This window comes from Peromyscus maniculatus, chromosome 6 (genome assembly GCF_049852395.1).
Source record: "Peromyscus maniculatus bairdii isolate BWxNUB_F1_BW_parent chromosome 6, HU_Pman_BW_mat_3.1, whole genome shotgun sequence".
Lineage (NCBI taxonomy): Eukaryota > Metazoa > Chordata > Mammalia > Rodentia > Cricetidae > Peromyscus > Peromyscus maniculatus.
Window position 1 is genome coordinate 45881655 of NC_134857.1, and position 25646 is coordinate 45907300.

Here is a 25646-nt window from a genome sequence, read left to right on the forward strand (position 1 = left end):
AGCTCCTAGTAAGCCAGCAAATGTGAGCTCAGTGAACATCCTCTCCATCATCTGTCTTACAGGCTCTGCATGCTAAATCTTAAATTGGTACTGTTGGTTGATACAAATTCTTAGTTTGCCCATCTTTAGGGGAAGAATTACCAACTTTGCACCATTATTGTTTTGATGCTTATATGTTCAAACTAGCAAAATTCAGGCTGTGTAAATGCACACATTATCATGACAATGCACTTCTAATGCCAAAGCACTCCGCAGCCAGCTGGTTTTTACTCTTCATTTTACTCCTGCCCTAATCATTCCTTAAGGGTCACCAATCCTGATGAGTTAAGCGGTGAGGTACTGTGCAGTCTGAGAACTGTTCCAGCCGTAAAAATAAGGCAGAGCAAGCGCTAAGGCTCACAGAGAATCCAACAAAGGCAGCACGGTAGAAGTGATTCAGTGTGAGTGTTGAACTTGGATGCCTGAGTATCTTGGCTACTTGGCTATTCAGAGAACAGCAAATGTACAGGGCTCACTCACACCAGAGAGAAACATCTTTTTATTAAAATTACCTCCCAGCTGCATAATCTCTGAGCTCCAAAAAGATATTTTAACCCTTCACTGAAGATTCCTCAAGCTGTATCTCAGACACTGTACTGAAGACCAAGTGAAGAAGACCTCACACATTTGTGTCTAGTATAAAAGTCAGCAAGTGTTCTAGGCAGGCCAGCCTATTCAGTCCCTATGGCAATCACTCAATTGTGAATGTAGTGCAAAAGCAGCCTTAGAAGAAATGTTCACTATTAAACATTGCTATGTTGCAATAAATCTTTTTTATAAAATTGCCAGCTAACCAGATTTGACTCACAGGACACTGTTAGCCAAGGTTATCAATCAAGTAATTCTACAAATTATAAAACACAGGCTGCAGAGATATCTCGGTGGTTAAGAGTACTTGCTGCTCTTGTAGAGGACCTGGGTTCCATTCCCAGCACCCAGACAGCAATTTTAACAATCTGTAACCCTGGTTTCAGGTGACCCATTACCTTCTTCTTCTGACCCCCAAAGGCACCAGGCCACACATGAGGCACACACATGAGGCACACACGAGGCACATATGCAAGCAAACTCTCATGCACAAATAAATCTTTCAAAAAAATATAAAACAGTGAAGTGTGTGTCACAAAGCTCCTTGTGTTCATGTGACATGTTATAGTTTGTGAAACTTGCTTATGTACACTGGCTCACACTGTATAGTGTGATGTGTTCAAACTCTTATATTCACTGCCTCACACCTATCCTCTGAAGCCAATAGATATATAAGGAATTAATAAGTCAGTTTTTCTGAGAATGGAGCAAGGATCTGCACTTCTACCTTCAAAATGGAGAGTACTGCATGTTGATAAGATTTGCTTTCTCTTCTACAGGGGTCAGGGTCAGAGTACGTTTCCCAGGTGCCTTCTGAAGTCGGGTGTAGCCACGTGATTTAGTAATTTTCCTGTTGCTGAGACAGAATATCATGGCCCACACAACTTATCAAATAAAGCATTGATGGGCTTATGGTCTCAACGTGTCAGAGTCCATGACGGTGGGGCACCTGCATGGCTGCAGGGAGAGACAGCTTGAGGCCTCACAGTTCGATCCACAAGCAGGAGGCAGAGAGAGGCACAATGGGAACAGCCCATCCCCTGTGACACACCTCTTCCAACAGGGCCACACCTACTCATCCTTCCCAAATAGTTTAACCAACTGAGAACTAAGTGGTCAAATATATGAGCTTATGCGGACAACTGTCATTCAAACCATCACAGCATGTGACCAGGTTCCCGACAGTAGAATTGGAACTTACTCATTAAAATTTCTTCATTAAAATCTACTTTTTTGATCCTCCATGGTGTATCTCTTCGCAGTTGGCTAAAAGGAGACACCTCTAGGCTATACCTCGGTAAATGTTGGCCTCAGCAGAGTCTTACGATAGTAGGAATCTGGTCCCCTGGTTTACCATTTGGGAAAAACGACCCAACTGAGAACACCTGCGTCAGAACATTAGCACTGTAAGAAGGTGGTACCTGGCCACTGAAACACAGAGCCTCATCTAAACCAGCATTGCCTCAGCTGGTGCCCAGCCCCGGCTTCACATGCATGCAACATGCAGAGCATGGGAAGGATGGAGAGACAAGATTAAAATGGGATTGCCGCCGGGCGGTGGTGGTGCACGCCTTTAATCCCAGCACTCGGGAGGCAGAGCCAGGCAGATCTCTGTGAGTTCGAGGCCAGCCTGGGCTACCAAGTGAGCTCCAGGAAAGGTGCAAAGCTACACAGAGAAACCCTGTCTCGAAAAACCAAAAAAAAAAAAAAATGGGATTGCCACTGTATTCTTAGTCCCCGCTAGTAATGCTGCTTTGCAAAGTTGTAGGACCTTTTGGAAGTAGAACCTTGCTGTAGAAAAGGGACTCCGGGGGTGAGCCCTGACATTTTACAGCCAAACCAAACACCCTGGCCTCTCCCTGCTTCCTTCCTGATGGCAGACACAATGTGACCGGTGGCCTCACGTTCCTGCCGCCATATCTCTCTCACCATGATGGGCTGTATTCCCTCAAACTAGAAGCCAAAATCACCAAGCCCCACATCCCTTTTAGTGCTTGTTGTCAGGTCACAGCAGCGAGACAAAGTAACATGATTCCCACACACTCAATTTAAGAAAAAGGCCAGAAGCTCTAGACCCTCAGCATCATGCTGGCCTAACCCAACAGACCTGTGAGCTGGAAGAGACTATTCTCTCAGTGTAATTAATCTTCAAAAGGTTTTAGTCTCCCTGATTGTATATGTAGCATATCCTAATTATATGTATAAAGAAGTGTGAAGAAACATCACAAAGAGAGTTTCATGGTAAAAGATAACCAGCATTAACTTGAGGTTTTATTAGTGTTATAATAAACTTTTTTTTCTTTTCTTTTCTTTTTTGGGACAGGATTTCTCTGTGTAGCCCTGGCTGTCCTAGAACCCACTCTGTAGACCAGGCTGGCCTCAAGCTCACAGAGATCTCCCTGCCTCTGCCTCCCGAGTGCTGGGAGTACATTGTTTGCCACTACAGCCCACCCATAACAAACTCTTGAGCTTACTTTCCCTTAGAGCACCAATGAAAATGGGAATTTGGCGTAATTTCCCATCGACTACAGCCAGAGGCACTTTCTCTCATCAGTCCGCATCTCTACACCCCCTTAGTAGCTGCACTGCCTCCTATGGTATGGGTGTGCTACCTGTTAAAAATCAGCTGTCTGTTAAGGCTCTTACCCCGTTCTTGCTATCACAAAAACTCATTTCAATAACTTCCTCAAATATATCTTCCTGGAAGTATGCATGGATTTTTATAGGAAAAACTGGCAGAATCTAGAACTGCTGGACCAAAGGTTTGCCTATCAAATTGCTCTCCAGAAAGGTGATTCTAGTCCAGACTAACAACGTCTACAAGTGCCCCTTTCCCCAAATCTTTGCTGACATTGTCACTTTTTTTTTAATAATAAAGATTTATTTATTTATTATGTATACAGTGTTCTGTCTGCACACAAGAAGAGGGCAGCAGATCCCATTATGGATGGTTGTGAGCCACCATGTGGTTGCTGGGAATTGAACTCAGGACCTCTGGGAGAGCAGCCAGTGCTCTTAACCTCTGAGCCATCTCTCCAGCCTGACATTGTCACTTTTTAAAAACCTCTTGCCAACCTGATAAAGCAATGTAAACCTCATTAATTTAATTTTCTCAGTGCTGCAATTGGAACCCGAGGTCTTGCAGATACTAAGCAAGTGCTCCACCACTGAGTCACATCCTCAGCCTTTACTTCATCTTTGAAAGCACCGTGGTGAAAGTCCACCACCCAGGAAACTGGTGAAAAGGCAGCAGCAAAAGAAGAGTCCATGTAAGTGAGATCATAAAACAAGAATATGGATGCCCAGAAAGCAAAGAGAGACACAGAATCATGAGAAAATGGAGTGGCGGCTTCAGTCTCTCTTTGTCACATTCTCCCTTTATCCCCCCCACCCCACCCCACCCCCGTACACTGTTTGCTTTCGTTCACTGCTCTCTGAGAAGAGACAGACATGTAAGAATTTACGCATACGGAGAATATAAAAGGAGTTGAGAATGACTGCACACTAGGGTGCGCTCCAACGAGGAGAGGTCTGGCCAGTCCCGTTATTCTGAAAATGAAAAGGTGAGTAAACAAGAGCCACGACTCCTCTCTACTGCACCACGCACGCTGCTCCTTGCTCTGCCTCCGATTACTGCCTTCCCTTCCTTTCCTAGTTAACGGGGTACAATTTCAGAGTGAAATAACGAATTAAAAAGATGCATGAAGATGGATGACCTTAGAGAAAAAGGTTCGAAGAGGAATCAAGTGAATAAATGGCAACGTGGTCCCTTCACAGCTGCCCTCGCTGTGTTTCCTCACTTCTCTACTGATTGCTCAACCTACATTTTAGTGGTGAGGGGCCAGGCCCTGCCGACATGGGAGAGGGAGAGGTCTCTCCAGTTTCATCTTTGTACATGTTCCCTGGATAAACAGACAGTGCATCAATCTTAAAGAAAAACAAGAAGCAACAGGTCACTAGATTAGGCAGAAACCTTATGCCATACACATCTATAACCATGACGTAGTCTTTAAACAGATCAACAGAAGCAATCATTTACCATTCTTCAAAGTGACAGCGGCAGCAACTCTAGCTCACTCACAGTAGCTCCTGTTGACTTGTAATTAGAGAAGTCATGGATCATTTGTCAAAGCCTCAATGACTAGGGTTCATGGCCTTAATATGCCTCGACCAATTTCTCCTGTCAACTGCAGGATCCTTTCTCCAGCTTCTGCCTCTGCTCTTCCCTGTACTTTCAGACTTTGTTTCCAGAAGTACTCCTTTGATATTACCCATTTATTCCAAAGCTTACCATCTTCCCTTATGTCCCTTAAAGTCAGCCGAAGTCCTCAGAGGCATACCAGAAGCCCACATCCTACCCATTCTTACCCCACTGCTTGCCTGCACAGATCTCTATACAACCTGCTACTTGCCTTTCTGTCCTCCATCAGGGAGTATTCATTAACAAGTGCACTTATTCAAAAGAGTGTCAAGCAAACCTATGGTGGTGGGGCAGAAGGCATCTACAGAAAAAAGTGAGGTGTCTTTAACAAGATAGCGGAGAGTTCTTTTTCATGGCGCCTCCTAGGTGGTCATCCACGCAAAGACGAAGCTGAGTACCTCCTTCCCAGTCAGACAAATGCAAGCTTCATACTTTCTAGACAAGCATATGACCACAGGAGTACCTGTTGAGGCTCTTGGCGAAGGGTGGAAGGGTGTGTGGTCTGATGAGTGGTGGGAAGAACAGACAAGGTTTTCCCATGAACCAAGGTGTCTTGACCCACGGCAGAGTATGCCTGCTTTTGAGTAAGGAGAATTCTTGTTATAGAACAAGAATTAGAGACAGAAAGTGCTAGTCTGTTCAAAGATGCATTGTGGATGCCAATCTGACTAACCAAAACTTGGTTAACTTTGGTTTGTTTGTTTTACTGAGAATATAGCCCTGACTGTCCTAGAACTCACTGAGTTTGAATTCAGAGATCTGCCTGCCTCTGCCTCACAAGTGCTGGGGTTAAAGACATGTGCCACTATGCCCAGCACAACTTGGGTATTGTTTTTCAAAAATTAAAAACAGACTGATATTACTGTGCCTTGGTGGTTAGGGACCAAAAGAGCTAGCAGGATCCAAAAGCTCTTTGGTCTCTCTAAAAGTGATGTCCACCAATGTGTTGTCAGAAGGCCCTTAAACAAAGAAGGTAAGACGCCCAAGACCAAAGCACCCATGATTCAATGTCTCGCTACTCCAGGTGTCCTGCAACACAAATGCCAACATATTGCTCTGAAGAAACAATGCACTAAGAAAAATAAGGAGAAGGCTGAAGGATGTGCTAGACTTTTAGCCAAGAGAATGAAGGAAGCCTAAGAAAAACACCAGAAACAGATTGCCAAGAGATGTAGGCTGTCCTTGCTGAGAGCTTCTGAGTTTGAGTCCAGCCAAAAATAAGTCTTTAAGAGGAACAAATAAATGACCAGACCTTGAACCACCAAAAACAAAGAATGGGAAAGTTTTTACAGAAAGGTGTAAAAGAAGTTTTACACCTATCTATGAAATGACCACCAACAAAGCAGCAAGTCTCCTAAGATAGGAAAAGCGACTGGAAACCCAGGCTCCAAAGCCAGGCAACAGGATTAAAGTGCCAGCTCCAACAATTACAGTACAGCCTAGGGCAAGTTCAAGTTCTCTCTATGTGTGCCTGCATGTCAGGTTTGCCATCTCAGAAACCAAGATAACAATCCCACCCACTTCACAGAGGTATCATGAAGGTACCTCTACATATCAAATTTAGTGTTAGGAATTTTGTATAATGAACTTGATTTATCATTTGCTGTAGAAATCTCCAAAATCCATCCTTTTCCTTATATAGCATCCTCTACAGGAGTACCCTTAAGTCACTTAGCTAGTTACTTTGTTCTGTGGGCATTTAAATGACACAGTGATGTAAAACTCGGTCTCTTGTAATCAAATTTTCAAAATCAACCTGTAATCAAACCACAGGAAAATATTTGTGAGCACAGAAGAATGGAAAACATACTGAGAGATTGTAGGAAGATTTCAGAGGCAAAGAGAATGCTATGGCCATTAGATGTATTAGACAAAGGGGTCTAGTTGGCAGAGCAGGAGACAGGGGTGTAAGTGAGGCACCTGGGGATGCCACGGATCCACTCAGCAGGCTGCAGGGCCTGGCTCAATCCCAGCACAGCAACGAGAGCACAGATGAGGTGCTAAAGGTACAGAAAGGTGGCCAGTGAAATGGCAAAGGGGGTGTGGTGGCCAGAGAAGTGGCAGAAAGGGTGTGGCGGCCATTGAAGTTGCAGAATGTGTGTAGCAGCCAGTGACGTGGCACAAGGTGTGTGGCAGCCAGTAAAGCCACCAAAGGGCTTGTGGAAGTAGTGCAAATGAGCAAACACCTCATCTACCATATGAAAAATATCTAATCAAAAAAGATAATATCAAAAGCTAGGAAATCAGTGAGTGTATCCTTTAGACACAGGAAAGCAACACTGGAGCCTTGCAAAGGTGCTAGGTTAAAGAGGTTTGTAGGAAAGCCATAAAGGCAGCCAAGAGGGGGCCCTGTGATCTGTTCCTCGCTTTGTACTCATATCTAAGTTTTTCAACTAATACATATATATGTGTATATATGTATATATATATACATATATATATGAAAGTATCATTCACAGGGGGTGGAGAGATGGCTCAGCGATTAAGAGCACTGGCTGCTCTTCCAGAGATCCCGAGTTCAATTCCCAGCAACCATGTGGCAACTCACAACCATCTATAACTGTAATTGCATGGGACTCCTCTTCTGGTGTGCAGACAAAACATCCATACACATAAAATAAATGAATAATTAATATATGTCATTCAAAAGAAGTCTACTTGCAGTACCAACTAGACACCACAAAAAATAAATGAAACGATAAATGTGGACAACCTAACTGGAAAAGACACTAAATCTTTGCTTATAGAAGAGAAAATTGAGCCACATAGGGTGGCTCACACTTGTAATCTCAGAAGGGCTGTCATGAGTCTGAGACTAGCCTGGCCTACATGGGGAGTTCTAGGCTAGCCAGAGAAGGGAAGGGAGAGAAGGAAGGGGAGAGAAAGAGAGAGAAGACCTAAAATACAACAAATCCCTTAATTTTCCTGAAATTTCCAGAATATAAATTTCTCGAAAAGGAGACTACAATGTCCATTGGTCACCCTTCCTCTTCAGCTAAATTGTAAATTCACTTCAGTAAGAAAAAAACACCAACTGGGTTACATACGGAACTGGACAGGCAGTTTTAAAATTCAGCCAGAATAGAAAAGCACATGAAAAGAACTACTTTTTGTTTGTTTGCCAAGAGTAAAAGAGGGTCAGGGAGACACCTTAGTGGTCAACGTGCCTGCCATGAAATGATGGCCTGAGTTCAAATCCCAGACCCCACCTAAAAAGTCAGATGTGTTGAGTTGGCTGTTTGAAACCTGGGACTTAGGCAGGGACACTTGGCTCAGTCTGAGAGGAAGGGACTGGACCTGCCTGGACTGAGTCTACCAGGTTGATCCCAGTCCTCGGGGGAGGACTTGTCCTGGAGGAGGTGGGAATGGGGGAGGGGCTGGGGGTAAGAGGAGGGGTGGGAGGGGGGAGAATAGGGGAACCCATGGCTGATATGTATAACTGAATGGTATTGTAAAATAAAATATATATATAATAATAAAAAAAAATTCAAAGACAAAAAAAAAAAGTCAGATGTGTAAAACTGGGAGGGGGAAACAAAGAACCACCCAGAAGCTCTTGGGTCAGCTAGCTCACAGCTAGTTCACAGCTCACCAAGAGTGACCCTGCTCAAAAAGAAGGTAGGCTGACTGTTCAAGTTGTCCTCTGAACTCCATAAGTGCTGTGGCTCATACCCACAACTGGAGAGAGAGAGAGAGAGAGAGAGAGAGAGAGAGAGAGAGAGAGAGAGAGAGAGAGAGAGAGAGAGGACTTGTCCCCATAGTTGGCTCAGAAATAGACTAAAGATTTGTAGGAGGGAGTATAAGACATGGCATGTAAGCAGCATCTTCACTGAATAAGGAAATGGCCACATTCCAAAAATACCAAGAAACTGCCCTAATCTTCTTGCTCTACTGTTCTCTGGGATGGATTTTTACAACCAACAGGATTAACACTCAAACAAAACACCACAACCTGATGAGGTGTAATCTTGGCTGCTCAGGGAAATCTTTTTCTTTCTTTTTTTTTTCCACTATCATCACGGTAAAACGTACCCATAATTAGGTACTATTCTGTTCCACAGGTAAGTCACAAACTTAGAACAGAAGTGTTGACTGTTTTAGCAGCCATCTTATCCTAGACAAGCATCCTCAGAGGAAGAAGCAGTGCAAGTTCTAGGACAGCTTTGGTCAGGGACAAAGGCCACCAATGTGGATGAAAGCCCAGTGCATCCTTATGAAAGATATGGGAGCTAGCAAACACCAGAGGATGGCAGCTGGTCTCCTACCCCACCCCTTCCTCCCACCACTGGGCTCTAAATTGCTTTCTGATTTCTTTCTAAAATTAGAATCTACCTGGGCTTGGTAGTACATGCTTGTCATGATCAGGGGTTCAAGGCTAGCCTTAGCTACATGGTGGCATTGATACTAGATTGAGTTTATGAGATCCTTTCCCAAAATTTAAAGAACTAGACTGATTAATCTTTCCTCAGTTCAAAACCTTATGCTGAAAAAATAATAATAATAACAATCTAAATTCTGGGTTAGCAGGTCTTTATTCTAATGACTGGCCTTGCCTATCCTTAAACTCCAGAAGAAGCCTGCTGGTCTCCAACCTCATCTCCCACCATCAGGCTCTGTGCTGGGTAGTTTTACATTAATTAACTTGATACAAGTTAAATCATCTGAGAGGAGGGAACCCCAATTAAGAAAAATGCCTCCATAAGGTCCATAGGGTATTTTTCTTAATTAGTGATTGGTCGGGAAGGGCCCAGCTCACTATGGGTGGTGCCATTCCTGGGCTAGAGGTCTTCACTGAGCAAGCTAGAGGGAACAAGCCAGTAAGCAGCACCCCCCCCCCTCCCCATAGACTCTGCATTCAGCCCCTACCTCCAGGTTCTGGACCTGTTTGAGTTCCTCTCTTGACTTCCTTCAACGATGGACTGAAACGTGGAAGTGTGAGCCAAATAAATCCTTGCCTCCATAACTTGCTTTTAGTCCTGGTGTTTCATCACATCGATAGTAACCCATAATAATTCAGACAGGCTCTAAACTGCTTTCAGAATTCTTTCTAATACAAGAATCTACCTGGGCATCTTTATTCTAATACCTGGCCTTGCCTACTCCATAAACTGCAATTCTTGCTTTCCACCTGCTGTAATCTCCCTTATTCCTTATTCTTCAAAGCTCAAAACCCCAAAACTCTCCTGTTGACTTTTCCACACTCAAGAACCTCTGAGAAGGTCTCTCTCTATTACAGGGCTATGAGCATGTTTGTATACAGTGACACAGGAGTCACTGAAAGCGGCAAATAATTTTACTCACTTTCATATCCCTAACCAGTACCTTGACAAGTACCCACCACGTCACTATGGATGGTACAAAATTCACTATTATCAGTTAATAATTCTATAAGACAACAAATAGTATTTAAAAAGGAAAATAGGCTGGTGAGGTGACTTAGCAGATAGAGGGGCGTACCTGAGGGCCCCATAATCTCAGTTCCGTCCCTGGACCCACACAGTGACAGGAGAGGGTCAACTAGAACCGAATGTGTGCTGTGGCATGCACACACACCTGCACTCACACACTTACTAATACTAATACTAATCATTTTTTAAGAAGAATTCTCTAAGATGCTCCACTTTCCTTTTCCTAAACAGCAGTTTTGTGCTAAGAGTTTAAATGGTATTAACATAAGTGGCATCACAAATACCAAAATAATTTGCATCTCCTAAAAATCAACAATTGGTACAAGTGGAAAGGGCAGGTCCCACCATGATAGGAATTGGAGGGCTCGGTTCCAGCTGCAGATCTGTGTTTAAAAGAAAAGCCCGTGTAGCATCTGTGCCTATTGTATCCCTGTGAAAGAGGAACAGTGCCATGGTTTCTTCTGACTCCAGGAAGCTAGGGCATGCTCCTACACTGGCATCTGCCCTTCCATAAGTCATGCTACACAGAACCGCATCGTTGCCATGCAGGCTATTGAGCCACAGGGGGAGTTACCAGATGGTACCCACGTTCTAGGTCAAAGTGCTTTGGCACCCCGCCCCCAGGACGAATACGGTTTCCTTTTGATTAATGAAATGTACATTATCCACTATCCTTACTTCTTTTATCCTCCACCCCTTCTCGTGTGTGTGTGTGGGCGGGGGGGGGGGGGGGGGGGGTGCGCAGGTGCGTGCTCACATGTGCGCCACAGTACATGAGTGGAAGTCAGAGGAAGACTTCCAGGAATTGTTTCTTTTCTTCCACCATGTGAGTTCGGAGAGGTCAAACTCAGGTTGTCAAGCTTGGCAGCTTTGCCGACTGAACCATCTCATCTCCCCGACTGCCCATTATCCTTATTTCTAATTAGATTGTCTTCCGTGTCTACAGTCCTTTTCCAAGTATTTTTAGAGCTATTGCACCATAACCCTCTTTACCACTCTACAAGGGTAAGGGAGTGCTCTGTTGTCTTGTTACTAAAAGAAGAAGTTCAAGTTCATTGACATCCTGAGGTTATAAAAACAGGTTACGCCTCAAGCTTGTTCTATTTCTGATTCTTTATTACAATAAAGCTCTACCTTCTCTCTGTACTGTTTTAAAAGTCACTGAGATGATTCTCCAGCTTGGAGATTTAGTCCATCAAACCAAAGTCTGAGGCTAATATAACACTAGTTTTCTAAGCAAGCAATAAATACAAATATATTTACACAAAATATACAAGTATAAAACAAATATAAATAAAAATGTACAAACATGCATTTTACATTTAATAGGACAGCTTAAAGACTGAAGCTCTTTCATCAAAACTCAGGGTCTCTTAGATCTTTCTGCCTGTGAATTGAAGATTTCTCAACTTGGTGACCCAATCAAGTGAGCCACTCCCACTGATGGCACTATTTAATAATGCAACTTAGACATCATGAGAATTTGGACTCTATCAATGTTACACATGCTACATGAGCTAAGAGATCCTTGTTAAAACTGGCCTGGAATTTATAAGAAATAGTTCTTCAAAAATGGCCTTGCTAACAAAAAAAAACAAAAACAAAAAAAAATTTAAAACAGGATGGATTCAGTGAAGGTTTTTATTTTTTGCCCAACAAAGATAAGCTATTAAAATGAATCAAAGAAAATCTGTTATATAACACACCAAAAAGCTTAATTAAGAAAGAAAAATCTTACTATCTATATGTGAGAACATTGAGCCTGAAATGACACCTTATATTACCTTTTAAAGTTCATATAACTGGAAAGTTAATTCAAATTTCTGTAGCCTTTAAGAATTCGAGTTTATTTAGACTTCAGTCTTAGAGATCATATGGTGGGAGTAACAGCAGATACTTTTATTACTTCCATGGCAGTACAAACTACGCAATCCTGACAGGATGTCACACAAAGCCATGTACTCCTACACTCTGCAAACAAGAGATTTCCTGAATACAAGGAACAGACAACTCTACATGGGAATCATTGTAACGACCTGCCTTTCAAGTGAACTAAATCCTACTCTATGGCTGAATAAAGGTTCCTCTTCAGACTCGGAAAACTCAGGTAGACTAAGGAAATCAGCTAGGGTACAATGTATGTTTCTGAATAAAAAGCAAGCACCAGGACCGGCATTATAAGCACAACATGTTGAAGCGGCTCCCAGAGGCCAGCAACAACCTCCAGACAGGCTCTCCTATGGAGCAGTGGTCAGGAAAGTTACATCTGAGTCAACGCACCTCAGTAAGCTGGATGACACATGAATTTCAACATGAAGATGGGCTTAGAAGACATGGCTTGACATGTCATTTGCTCCGGCTGAGCAGGCAGCAGCACTTCTTTCAGTACAAGAACAGCCCCCGTACATTTCAAATTCCTCACTCTTAATTCATACTTTAGGATGTTTTCCTCAAGCTCTTGGAGCTGACAGGTTCTCCAAACAGAATACGTGGATTCTGCCTCCATTTTATCTAGGCTGAACACTCATGCCATTTCATCCTATAAAGCTAATGCTTTTCCCTAGCCTGCCTGTCTCTCATTGACACATATTAGAAGTCACCCCCCTAGATTATTGTAGAAAGTTAAAATATAACTCTATTCATCATAATTCAAAGTGAACAGGATGACAACACTTAAATTAAAACCTACTGTTTGTACCAAACAGATGAAATTTTTAACATGTCTCTGTCCTTGATTTATAGTTCGTGACTATAACCCCCGACTACAAATTATCTTCTCACAGTCCACTTTATTATAATGATGCACTTTGTTACAATGATGCACAATTTGTCATCAAGTACATCTACCATTGTACAAACACACATTTACAAGGAAAACCCACTTTGACCTAATCAAACATACCTTTCCAATTAAGATTAAAATATAGTATCTCAAATATGTCAATCAACAAGCAAATAAATCTTTAAATGTGAAATAAAATAAGAAATGCTTGCCACCTTTTACTATTAAGCTATCAACTTACCTTAAAATTAGTAGCATGGGTCTTACCTTTTTCTGGACTTAAGTTTTTATACACTTCAAGGTCTGCCATTAAATTTAATATTGCTACACATTATTGGCCAAAGCAATAAAAATTTTCCTCTACAGGCACAGCCTTTCTCTGATAGACATCTCCAGAAGGGAGAAAGGCAAAGAAATCCTTAACAGCCCCAAGACCTTGGCTCATGCTGCCCCTGATGGTATGATGACATCTTCACAGTCCAGGCTTTATAATGGAGAGAAAATAAATCCATGAGATGACTGGAGAAGTTTGTCCTAAAGTGCACAGCGCAGCCAGATAAGCACAGTGGAAGCATCTGCTGTGGCTGCCGCTACTGTGGGAATGCAGGCGCTGTGGCTACTTAGGCTATGAGACGTGCATGCTTAGTGAGTGCAGTGCTTAACGCCCTACGGGCATTATGCACATTTAATGTCTGGGAACTGGAGGTCTTTAGCCATCAAAGAAACCCTCCTCACCTACGGAGGTCACTGAGAGATACTGATTACCGTATAGGAGTGACGCGGGCTGAATGCAGAAAATGAACATGCACACACACAGACACAGAGAGGCACACACACAGACTACGTGCATGCTCTTGGAAGCAAACATCACTCCATCAGAGGCAAACACTCCCATTAAGAAATAATCTGCATGCCGTTTTCTGCACCCTACGCTACTTTTGTTCCAGTCTGGGCAAGAACACACTTATTCAAATTGTTGAGGCTTTTTCTTTTTCCACACAACCGTAGCAATGATCGCAGAAATGAATGGAATGTTTCCAACTTAGAAGGGAAGAGTCTAGTCTCAAAGTGTCTATTCAGTGGAGGCTATGTCCCTGTCTTGGCTGGGGGCGGGGGGAGCATATTTCTATAAGCAAGGGTAAACAGCATGGGTCTGAAGAAACTAGATTTCAGCAAACAAGCTATTATTACAGTACAGTTTTCCCTAAAGTACATATCTGAAAGTCAATCAACTTCTTTGAAGAGATACATAGCTAGCCAGATTCAGAGGCTGATAGCTCAGAAGCAATTTATTATTTGTCTTGCTTTCAAACATTTGAAATGAGTCTCTCCACCCTGAGTATTAACTCTATCACTCTCAGAATTCAGAATTTCTAGTGACTAACTCCTATTGCCATCTTTTTCCTCCCTAACTCGGACTTACTCTACCCACCCCAGATCCCCATCATCTCCAGTATGCACAGGACAAAGCCAATCTCTGCTACATTTCCATTAGGGCCAAACAGCCCAGACCACTACACCTCACCATCACCACCCCTTTATCTAAGGTGCTACACCAGTTCCCATTCACCTGTTTCCCAATTTATAGGTTGCCTCCCCGAGTTTGTAAATCTCACTATCTACCTTAAGTGCTCTTAAGAATCTCATGGGAATGTTAAATGTTATCTGGGTGCTCATAATCAGAATATACTTCTTGCAGGACTCAATTTAACATGCATCCATACACACCATTATACAAAATAGCAGTGAAGATTTTAGAGGTCTTCTGTTTATGTACAAACCCTCCCTGCCACAAACAAGCTGTATGACCCAGAAAATTACAAAACCTCTTTGCCCCTTGGTTTCTTAATTTGCACAACTGTTGTGCTGATACACCCTACTTCAAAATGTTCCAGTGAGAATTTATCCATAAAAGAGTTTAGAATAGTATTTTTGTTATTATTACAATTACTACAGACTTCAGTGTTTAAACTCACCACCAACTTTGAACATAAGATGCACCCCAAAGCTTAAGATGGCACAGAAATAACCATGCCTCTTAACTAATTAAAATGTTGAGCACTCTCAGGCTCATTTTACACAAAGACGAATGAAGACCTGGAGGGATGCATATTTCCACCCAACAGCTGCTGAACAAATGCTGAGAAGAGCAAGAAAGGGGGCTTGTTAGACAGCCATTACTCATCACTGGACAGATATAAGCATACATTGTAATGACATAACATACCCTACACATCATTCATCCCTGTCAAATAAACTAGTTTGGACTTCCCCACACTAAAAACCTGACACGCATCAACAGACAGTAATTGCTACACATTTCTAAGCATCCAAATCCCTAAGCAGGCTGATTATTACCCATATTTAATTTTGCTACATTCCACAGGACAGAGATCAACCGCCGCTTAGAAGCCGCATCTCATTGTTGATTTATTGATCTCCCCTTCAAGATGTGAAGCTTGGCTTTAAAATATAATGTCTTCATTGTTTTTCTGAAAAGCTGTTTATTGACAGTTCCACTTAAAACTTATAGGTTAGCGTAAAAATTTACAGGCTCGTCACTGGCAATGATGAAGGTATCAGTATAATTCAAGGTAAATCTCAGCCCGAGCAAATCAGGAAAGCAACTGGGACCCAAGACAAGATATTGCTTCCGGGTTCTGGACGATATCCAGAACTCACATTTAGTGAGCACATAAAATGAACTTGAACTGCATTTGGTGGTGTCTCGAGAGAGGTGAAAATTCTATTGACATTTAGGCATAACAAACTCATATGCAGATATAAATAAAAATAGCCAGACTTTGTAAATCAACATCTCCTGCTTAGCCATCTTCCATCCATTCTCATAAGTGTAAATTAGCCAGAGTCAGGTAGGCACATGGGAATGTCTAATGGCTGCTGACAGCGACATATATTAAAATAAATCTTCCCTAAGAGTTCTGACTTAAATTAAATTCTCAAAACTTAAGAAGGAGCTAGAATTTCAAACTTGCCCCAACAACAACTGAGGTGCAACTTTCCCTGAATGCAGAAGCCCCTTTTCCTCCTTCACCCAGAGAAAGAACTAGACAGGCAGGTGAGGAAGCTAAGGGAAAAAACCTTAGTGCTGGCACTCTCCAGCACTCCAGCTTTAAAAAAAAAATCACAGTAACCAACTTGATCATCATTTCCAATGGTTAAAACAGGCCATATTTCCAATGCGCTAACCTGACATCTCTGATTCCATTGAAAAGCAAATGTTACTAACTGCCCAAAACATCCTGGTTGGAGCCAGTCAAACAGGGACTATAATATGTATGTTCCAATGGGGAGGGGAATGTGTAGTCATCATAGTGCAAATCGGTAACACTGATAATATACACTAAACATGCAGACTGATCCCAAGAGGTATACGAGCATAATGAGTCATAAAGAAAAGACAGAAGACACTAGTTAGCTTCTCATTGCCGTGACAAAAATATCTTAAAAGGGGGAAAGATTTATTTTGGCTCAGAATCAGATGTTTCAGCCATGGTCTGTTGACTCCACTGCTTCTAAGCCTGCAGCAAGAGAAAAACATGTAGAAGGATGTGGCAGAGAGGAGGCTGCTCACACCTCATAACAGCCCAGGAGGAAACAGAAAGGAAAGGTCCGGAACAAGGTGTATGTTTCAGGGGAAGTTGCCAATGCTTACTTCCTCAAACTAGGCCCCATCCCCTAATGTCGATGATATGAGAAGTCATGTGATCTAATCACATCTCTATAACTTCACCAGCTATGGACAAAGCCTTCCACACATGAGCTTTTTGATGGAGCCTGGGGGCACTTCATAATAAACCTTAATGGTCTCCCTCAGTACAGCTCTTCTGCATACAAAGAGCATTGGAAACACCCCAGAAGCTGGATGTGGTGGCACACATTAATCCCAGCACTCAGCAGGCAAAAAGGCAGCCATATCTCTGTGAGTTTGGGGCCAGCCTGGTCTCCACAGCTAGCCAGGGAAGCATAACAAGATCCTATCTCAAAAAAAAAAAAAAAAAAAAAAAAAAAGAAGGAAAAGAAACAAACAAACAAAACCAACCATATTCACTGCATATAACATCAATATCCACAAAGGTTCAGGGCAGGGCAACACTAACCATATGTCTCTCTGTAAGTTTCACCAAACCACCCGACACCAAGACCTGGCTAGGAAGGTCCATGGCTTCTTCAGAATAGTAGGGTCACCCCAACCCCTTCTGCTGAGAATACAATCTCTGGGCATACTTAGAGGGCCATAATGTTACCAGAGGACTGGAAGCTTCACTCCTCACAAAACCCTGTCCACGATGCCTGCGGATACTTTTGTAACAAAATGTGACCTTTAAAAGAAGGGTTCTTTTATGAATAGTGCTCCTCTCTATAGGAAAATCAAAGAAAGAAAGCATACTGACTCTTTTGATAATTTTCAACATGTCACAGCTCATAGTCCCAATGCAGCATCTAAATCCCTAACATAAATGACCCTTCCAGAAGAAAACAAGACTCCCTCACCCTTGCTGAAATAGCCATGACTGGTCCCCACAGCTTCGGCATAAGTTTTTACACATATCAGTGTTTTGGGGCAGGATCTCTCCTCCACATCATAACGCTTCAACTTTGTCTCCTTACTTTATTTTCTCCCAACTGTATTGATGATTCATTTTCTGTTCTCCCTAATGACACTGTGACAGGAAGGTGGGACACAGCAGCAATAAGGGCAGTACGGGACAGTGACTGCTTAGTTGACCTATGTTCCCCCACAGATCAGAGGGTCATCAGGACCCCGAAACTCAGGAACTCAGATCCAGATATTGCCTCCATTCTCAGGAAGATCAGGACATAAAGTCAGTTCTAGACTCCAAAGTATGACTCAAAGGCAAGGACCATTGTGGCTTGTAGAGTGAATAAGAGAAGGGCCGTGGTCAAGCCTTTCCTCTATAAACCAGAGGGAAGAGTAACGGAGGTACAGCATTCCCATGGAACCAAACTGATCCCTTTATTGACACTTTCCAAACAGCCCAGGGGTTTCTGACAGAGACCACAAAAGGGCAGAGAAACCATGGGGCAGTTCTAAACCAGAAAAAAACTAAACACCATGGGAAGAGCTAACAGGCCTACAGTTGTTGGAATTGATGGCAAAGCCACGGGATGTGGAATTGGAAAGAACTGGGTTCTACCAGGTGGCTCAGCAACATAAGCCAAATTATTTTATATTGCCATAAGCTTCAGTTTCCACACCCACAACAGTGCCTACAGTAACAGGTGTGAAGTTCCCAGCCTAGTATGTAGTACTACAAGAACTGGATACATAATCTGCTGTTCTGTTGTAAAACAAAAACGTGGGTCCTCCCCACACCCAGACTTCAAGATGGCAACAGGAGAATTCTAGATCAACCAAAGGGCTTTTCTAAGGCCACACTCATATGAAGCCTTTTCCAATAAGAACTTGATTGGGCTTAGGAAGCTGTGGGAGGCCGTTCTCAGGTTCCTCTGTGGCTTTACCCAGCAGGTCCGCATAGAGGATGATTAGGACCACGGGCCTGAGTGCAGGTGTCTGAGATGGTCTGCACTTGGCTGTGCTGGGGGGGGGGGTCTTTTGCTCTACCCCTTGGCGGCTCTATAAATACCCTGGGGCAGAGACAGTCAGGGCCCATTGGAAAAGGTTCCAGGCTCTCTCGAGGCTATCCTTTATTTTCTATCTGTTTATCTTCACGAGATTCTCCGCTATAAATCCTTCTATCTAATATTTCCTGCTGCTAACACTCAAGAAAACTCTGGGGAGCTGTGGGGTTGTTGGGTAAACACCCCACAGGAAGCTTAACATTGACTCCATATTTAGCATTTTCCTTCCCCTGCATAATTAGGTTAATCAAAAACTAAAGTCTTGGGCTGGCAAGATTTGGGCTCATCAGGAAAAGGCACTTGCCACCCAACAATGCAAGTCTGATAACCTGAGTTCAATCCTTGGAACCCATATCAAAATAGAAGGAGAGAAAGACTCCATAAAGTCATCCTCTGCCTCCACACATGGGCTGTGGTGCACATACACACACACACACACACACACACACACACACACACACACACACACACAGAGTCATCCTCTGACCTCCACACATGGGCTGTGGTAGACACACACACATGCATACACGTGCATACACATGTATATACAGGCATACTTTAAATGGAGGGAGGGAGGAAGGAAGAAAGGAAGGGAGGGAGGGAGGAAGGGAGAAGGAAGGGAGAAGGGAGAAGGGGAAAGGAAGGGAAGGGAAGGGAGGAAGGTTTTGCTAAGCTATAATCCTAGCATTCAGAAGGCTGGGGCAGGAGGACTGCTGTGAGTTATAGGCCAGCCTGAGCTACATAACACTACCCGTTCACAAACAAAAAAATAAAACCTTTCAAAACTGAAAAAATTAAATTATATATTTGCTGCTGTTCTTCTCCTCTGTGTGTTTTCTGATATAGACAGACCAGTTTAAAAATAAAAATCTTTGGGATTGGCGGGATGGCTCAACAACAAAAAGCATTTGCTGCTCTTGCAGAAATGAATTCAGTTCCCAGTTCCCAGCACCAACACTGGGCAGCTCACAACCACCTGTAACTCTAGCTCCAGAGGATCTAACCCTCTCTTTTGGCTTCCACAGGCACCTATACATATATGTGCCTAACACACACAGAGACACACACATAAATTAAAAAATAAACATTTAAAATAAAAAAAATTTAAAAAATAAAAGAATTTTTTTAAAACATAAGGGGATTTATTGGTGTTAATGTCACCTAAATTTGAACACAGGTTCAATTCCCAGTACCCACATTTATCTGTGACTCTAGTCCCAGGAGGCTCCAAAGGCAGCAGGCATCCACATGGTACACAGACGTTCATACCGGCAAAACACTCATACACATAAAATAAATAAAATAAAAGTAGATTTTTTAAAAAAAAAAATTTAAAAAAGAGACCAGGAAACAATTTCTGAAGCAATAAACTTATCAACTATCAACGATAGAAGCAGCTTTGAAGTACAGATTAATGATTAATATTAAAGTTAAAACACCAAAAGTATTTTAATTTTCTGCTTCATTTGTTCTCCACATTGATAGTCAACTAGCACAAAATGGTTACAAAGGCTAATTTTGTTAAAGACCTTGGAGAAAAGAGAAAAGAATTGCATTTTCATGAATACTAATGATTATAAAATAGAAAACCAATAACATTTACCCCTTCATATTAATATAATTTAGAAATAATTCAGCACTATGATACATGCAGAACTTGTTCTCCGGCTGAGAAAAAAACTGTATGTTACTAGTAACACAGGGACTACAGACACATGGGGAATGCGGTTGCTAGACATTAAATATGTGCACTGATTTGTACGTTAGAAGAAATGGCAAAGAGAGAAGGAATCGGAAATATAACAGACCAAAATAGGAGACATATGAGATCATTATATCCCAGATAGATTCGTGTGGCTCGGGCAAAAACAAATACTGTAAAAGATGTTTCCAACACAGACTATCAGCTAAGAGATTGACACTAGGTGTTTGTCCCTGAAAATCAACCATCGGTCACTGACCAGCATAACTCTGGAGGACCTGACCACTCACTCTCACAGACACAGAAGGGGCCTGCTTCACAGAGCCATCTTCCATGGAACCTGTGCATCTGGAGGAGTTTTAGAGAGCGGTGACTTCAAAATGTTTATCCCGCAGCATCCTTTGAATTCATTGAGTCAACACTCCAAATTATAAATTACCAGATAATGAAATCATTACTGGATCTAAATGCTGCATGGATTATTTGACTCAACTTGTAAAATTTAGAACCCCGCCCCACACAGAGAGTTTATTATCATTTCTTAGCTACAAAGACACAAAACATGGGGCCGTTGAGTGTTGCTAGGTAAGGATGGCCCCACGGCACTGAATTCTACTGCAGCCAGGGAAGGATAAGCCAGAGCCAATACTCAGACCCACAGGCCTAGGTTACTCAGGATTCCTTGCGCACCTTTTCATATGCATATCATCTAAAACAGTTTGATGTAAAATTCGTTTTATGTCTCCATAGTCCAGTTCTACAAAGAAGTCATTTCTGATAATCAGAAAATGCAAGCCCTTGCAAGATTTAGCCTACTGAAAACACACATAGCCTGTCATAATACTCAGCTCAGAGCAGGAAGGCCAGCTGGGTTGAACAGCAGCTGTTGGCCTTTAGAATTAACTAAACCCTGCTAGGGTGAATGATGCTCCGCACACAACCTTGCCCCCAGCGACCTGGAGCCAATCTCATCAACTGAGAATATCGCTGGAGTTTGATAGCCCCGAGCCTGGGTTCAGAGAGTAGATAAAACTCTGGAGCCACCTATCTGCCGTGCAGGGCTAGCGAAAGCTGAAGAGCAGTGCTTGCCAGGTCTTCGGCCTGTGCAGATCTCAATGCTGCGTGGGTTTCTCCCCACTTTCCCACTGCACTTGGGAGATACCCCAGCTAAAGTATCAGCCACTTCGGTGGTACAAACGGGGAGGCTCATGAGAGTAAGAGAATCCTGCCCAACGCAGAAGAGACCTCTGGTACACAAAGAAGAGAAACTACACAAGTAAAGGCAGCTAAGGAGGCATCAGCCAAAATAAACCACAGGAAAGACAAGAGTCAGCAGGATCCACTAACATCCTCAGCCCCGTGCACTTAAGCAGACCCTAGGTAAAAGAAGCTTAAAAAAAAAATAACAAAAACTGGAGGAAGATCTAGAAGAAATGGGTAGACTGAAACACAAGTGATCTACCAAACTTAAATCAACAAGATATAAATAACTAATGGATCCTTTAAGAAGTAACAAGATTGAAGCAGCAATAAAATGAGGTTCTTCCCGGCCCCCCCAAAAAAGCGCAAGACCATGGATTCACTGCCAGGCAATCTGTGCATTCTGTACGGAAGATCAGTAAAGATAAGTAAAGATCAGATTGCTCCACAAGAGAGGGGAGAGACACTATCAAACTCATTCTACCAAGCCAGCAAGCCAGTGTTACCCTGATGCTAAAAGCAGATAAGGACACACACACACACACACACACACACACACACACACACACACACACACACAAGGGGGGGGGAATGGCAGACAGAGATAGAAAGAAAACTATAAACCAATTTCCTTCATGAACAAAGACACAAAAATTCTAAACAAAATTCCTATTAGCCAAATTCAATAAATTGAGATCATACATCTTGACAAAGCTAGTTTCATTCCAAAGATAAAGATGGATCAGCATACACAAATCAATAAATGTAATACAAGTCATAAATAGCCTTAAGGAAAGAAATCGCATGATCATCTGAACAGATACGGAAAGATCCCTGTGTGGAAAACTTCAACTTCCTTTCATGATAAAAAGCCCTGAAGAAACTCATGGTAAAAGGAACACATCTCAACATGAGAACTTCTTCCCACAATAAACCCAACAGTCAACAGTACACTGGGTGGAGGGAAAAAACTGATCATTTCCAATTAAGATTCAGGAGTGAGACCAAAGTGGGACTCTCTGCACTCTTATTCCACATAGTGCCTGAAATCCGTTTCAACAAAAAGACTAGAGAGAGCCAGGCAGTGGTGGCGTAGGCCTTTAACCCCAGCACTCCCGAGGCAGAGGCAGGAGGATCTCTCTGAGTTTGAGGCCAGTCTGGTCTACATAGCAAGCTTCAGGACAGCCAGGGCTACACAGAGAACCCCTGTCTCAAAAATAAATAAATAAATAAATAAATAAATAAATAAATAAATAAATAAACAAACAAATAAATAAGAAAGTTAAATGCGTAGCTCGATGAGACAATACATATTGAAGACATTAGGTCTGAGATATTCAGCTAGAACTGAATGAGCTACCCCCTAGAATAACCTGAGGAATCCTGAAACTTTCCTCAACTATTTGCCAGATTAGTAACAGCAGAACCTCTAGTCGAGGGCCAGGGCACCCTTTTCATTTTTGTTTTTTGTTTCCCTGGGTGATTCCAGACCACAGCCCTGACTGAGGTCCTTTGGCTAAAAGCATTAATTCAAATCTCCTCAGCTGAAAATAAGCTTCTGCTCAACCGAATACAGCGTCAGGAAACCTGACACGGGCAGCACTCCAGACAACAGCGATGTTCTAATAGACGTTGATGCTCAATTTCAAGTTGGCAAGGGAAGTGGGGCACGAAACAATACATCCTTTTAATTGGGCATAAGCCATTATCCCTTATAAAACAGGAAAAGCTGTGACAACTCGTCAGTCACATACAAAATGACAAGACGTGGGAAAATATAATTGGACAAACAAAATTTTCACAAATTCTACCCTTATTCCACCCTCGTAGGGTCCATTTTCTCAGGGCAATCTTGCTGCCCCTAAGTCAGGACTATGGTCTCACGTTGCTTGAGATTCTTACATGACAGGCACAGGTGAGAGCATTTCTGTCTTTCTTTTTTCGAGACTGGGTTTCTCTGTGTAGCCTGAGCTGTCCAGGAACTCACTCTGTAGACCAGGCTGGCTTAGAACTCTGCCTCTGCCTCTAGAGTGCTGGTTTTAAAAGTGTGCACCACCTGGCTCATTTTTCTTTCTTTCTTCTTCTTTTTTTTTTTTTTTTTTTTTTTTTTTTTGCTGTTGTTGTTGTTTTGTTTAGTAATTTATTTGAATTTGTTTTATGTGCATTGGTGTGAAGCTGTCAGATCCCCTGGAACTGGAGTTATAGACAGTTATGAGCCACCACATGGGTGCTGAGAATTGAACCCAAGTCCTCTGGGAGAGCAGCCAGAGCTCTTAACCACTGAGCCATCACTCCAGTCCCTCATTTTTATTTTTGTACAGCTAACATAAGTGCATCTTCTTAAGTTTTAATGAGGCCTGTGCTGCTGGTGACTGCACGTTCCCCAGGCCTTCTTTGGGCCTCTCCTACCGAGAAACCTGTGCCCTTGTCTTAGTAAGGTCTGTTCCATGCTGTCTGCAGTAAGAATTACCCCACAGACATGCTCATTTAAGACTCACAGGGCAGAGAATTTTAATGGCATGCAAAATACCTCAGTCAAGCACCTTTATTAATAGTGCCAATTTAATGAAAGAAAACTCCAGTTTCAGAATTGAATGAAACTCATACCTATAACCAACATGAGAGCTCTAGGAAGTATTATTAAATGAATTTGAACAGCCTAAGAAGTTCTCACAGAAATCGTGTTGCCATGGTTCATTTGGAGTCACTGCATATCGGCAATAATAAGGTACACTCGAGTTCTTAGAAGAGATTCTCTCCTTCTTTGTCAGAAAGGAATGGCTTATGGGTCTCTCCTGGGTTTCCCATGGCAAAAGTGTGAGTGAAGGAAAGAAAGGTTATAGTCACTGTAACTTGAATCTTAAAAGGTCTTATTAATAAAATCAAACCTGGAGCCAGGTATTGGGATGAATGCTGGAAGATCAGAGAAGCAGAACAAGCCACAGCCACCTCACCTTGCCAATTCTTCAGCTGATCCTGTTTCCTCAGACTGGAAGCCTCTGAGTCCTCATCCAAATGGATCTCAGCTGAACTGCTGCTTCTAAAGCCTAAAAGCTTAACCAGCTCTAGTTCCTGGTCCTCACGCCTTAAATACCTTTCTGCTTTCTGCCATCACTTCCTGGGATTAAAGGAGTGTGTCACCATGCCTGGCTGTTTCCAGTGTGGCCTTGAACTCACAGATCTCTGCCTCCAGAATACTAAGATTAAAGGTGTGAGTGCCACCCATTTTCTGGCCCCTGTATCTAGTGGCTGTTCTGTTCTCTGACCCCAGATAAGTTTATTAGCATGCACAATATTTTGGGGAACACAATATCACCACAAGTCACAGAACCATGCATTCCATGGCTAAAGATAAAAACCAAACTCAACATAGTGCAGAAATACAAAATAGCTGACGGTTCTTATCTCCCCTGTTAAAGAAAATGAGGAAACTCTGTGGTATTTTGTTAGGACTAGAGTTTGGATCCCCGGCACCCACATAAAAGCTAGACGAATGTGGTAGGCAGCCCACAGTGCCAGCATTTGGGGGGCAGAGGGAAAGGGTTCTCCCAGAGGCAAGCTGGCTAGCTAGACCAGCCCAATTAGTGAGCTCCAGGTTCAGCAAGAAACCCTGCAGCAGTCAAGTGGAGAGCGATCAACACAGGCACTGCATGTCAACTGCTATCCCACACGCATGCACACCACATACACACAGACATGAAAGAAGAAAGGGAGGAGAGAGAGAGAAGGAGAGGGAAAAAAAGATGGCTAAACAGAGAAAGGAGGGGCTTTGTGGGCAAGAACAATGAAGGTCAATGAAACGGAGGCATATGAAGAGCAGATAAAGCTGCCGAGACAGACAGGTACCGGGAGAGGGGAAGTTCTTCTCCAGAATGATGAATCCCAGAGCCGGAGTACCTCACCTTGCACACCAAGTAGGCACTCGGTGTATCAGTATGCAGGCCAGGAGAAAGGCTCATCTAGGAATGCACTCACTGTTGGAGTGAGCAGCCTATACATAGGAGTTACGGTTATGAACATAGATTAAACTACTTCCCACTTTGGGCTTTAAATGAAAATCTTAACATCCCTTTGAACTAGACAGCTTACATTTGGTAATTA

The 25646-nt window shown here is 42.7% G+C and overlaps 1 protein-coding gene across 6 annotated transcripts in view; it reads right to left on the reverse strand.

Moving 5' to 3' along the window:
• Plch1 (phospholipase C eta 1) overlaps nt 1–25646 on the reverse strand; it is a 221904-nt gene that overhangs the window by 155600 nt on the left and 40658 nt on the right. For 2 of the 6 annotated variants that reach the window (XM_076574187.1, XM_076574185.1), the window contains exon 1: nt 13286–13456. The exons of the other annotated variants lie outside the window; for them this stretch is intronic. In XM_076574187.1, coding sequence (XP_076430302.1) covers nt 13286–13328 — 43 coding nt within the window. In that variant the 5' untranslated portion in view covers nt 13329–13456. Of the gene's footprint in view, nt 1–13285; nt 13457–25646 lie in introns of those variants that run through there. 6 annotated transcript variants of the gene reach the window in all.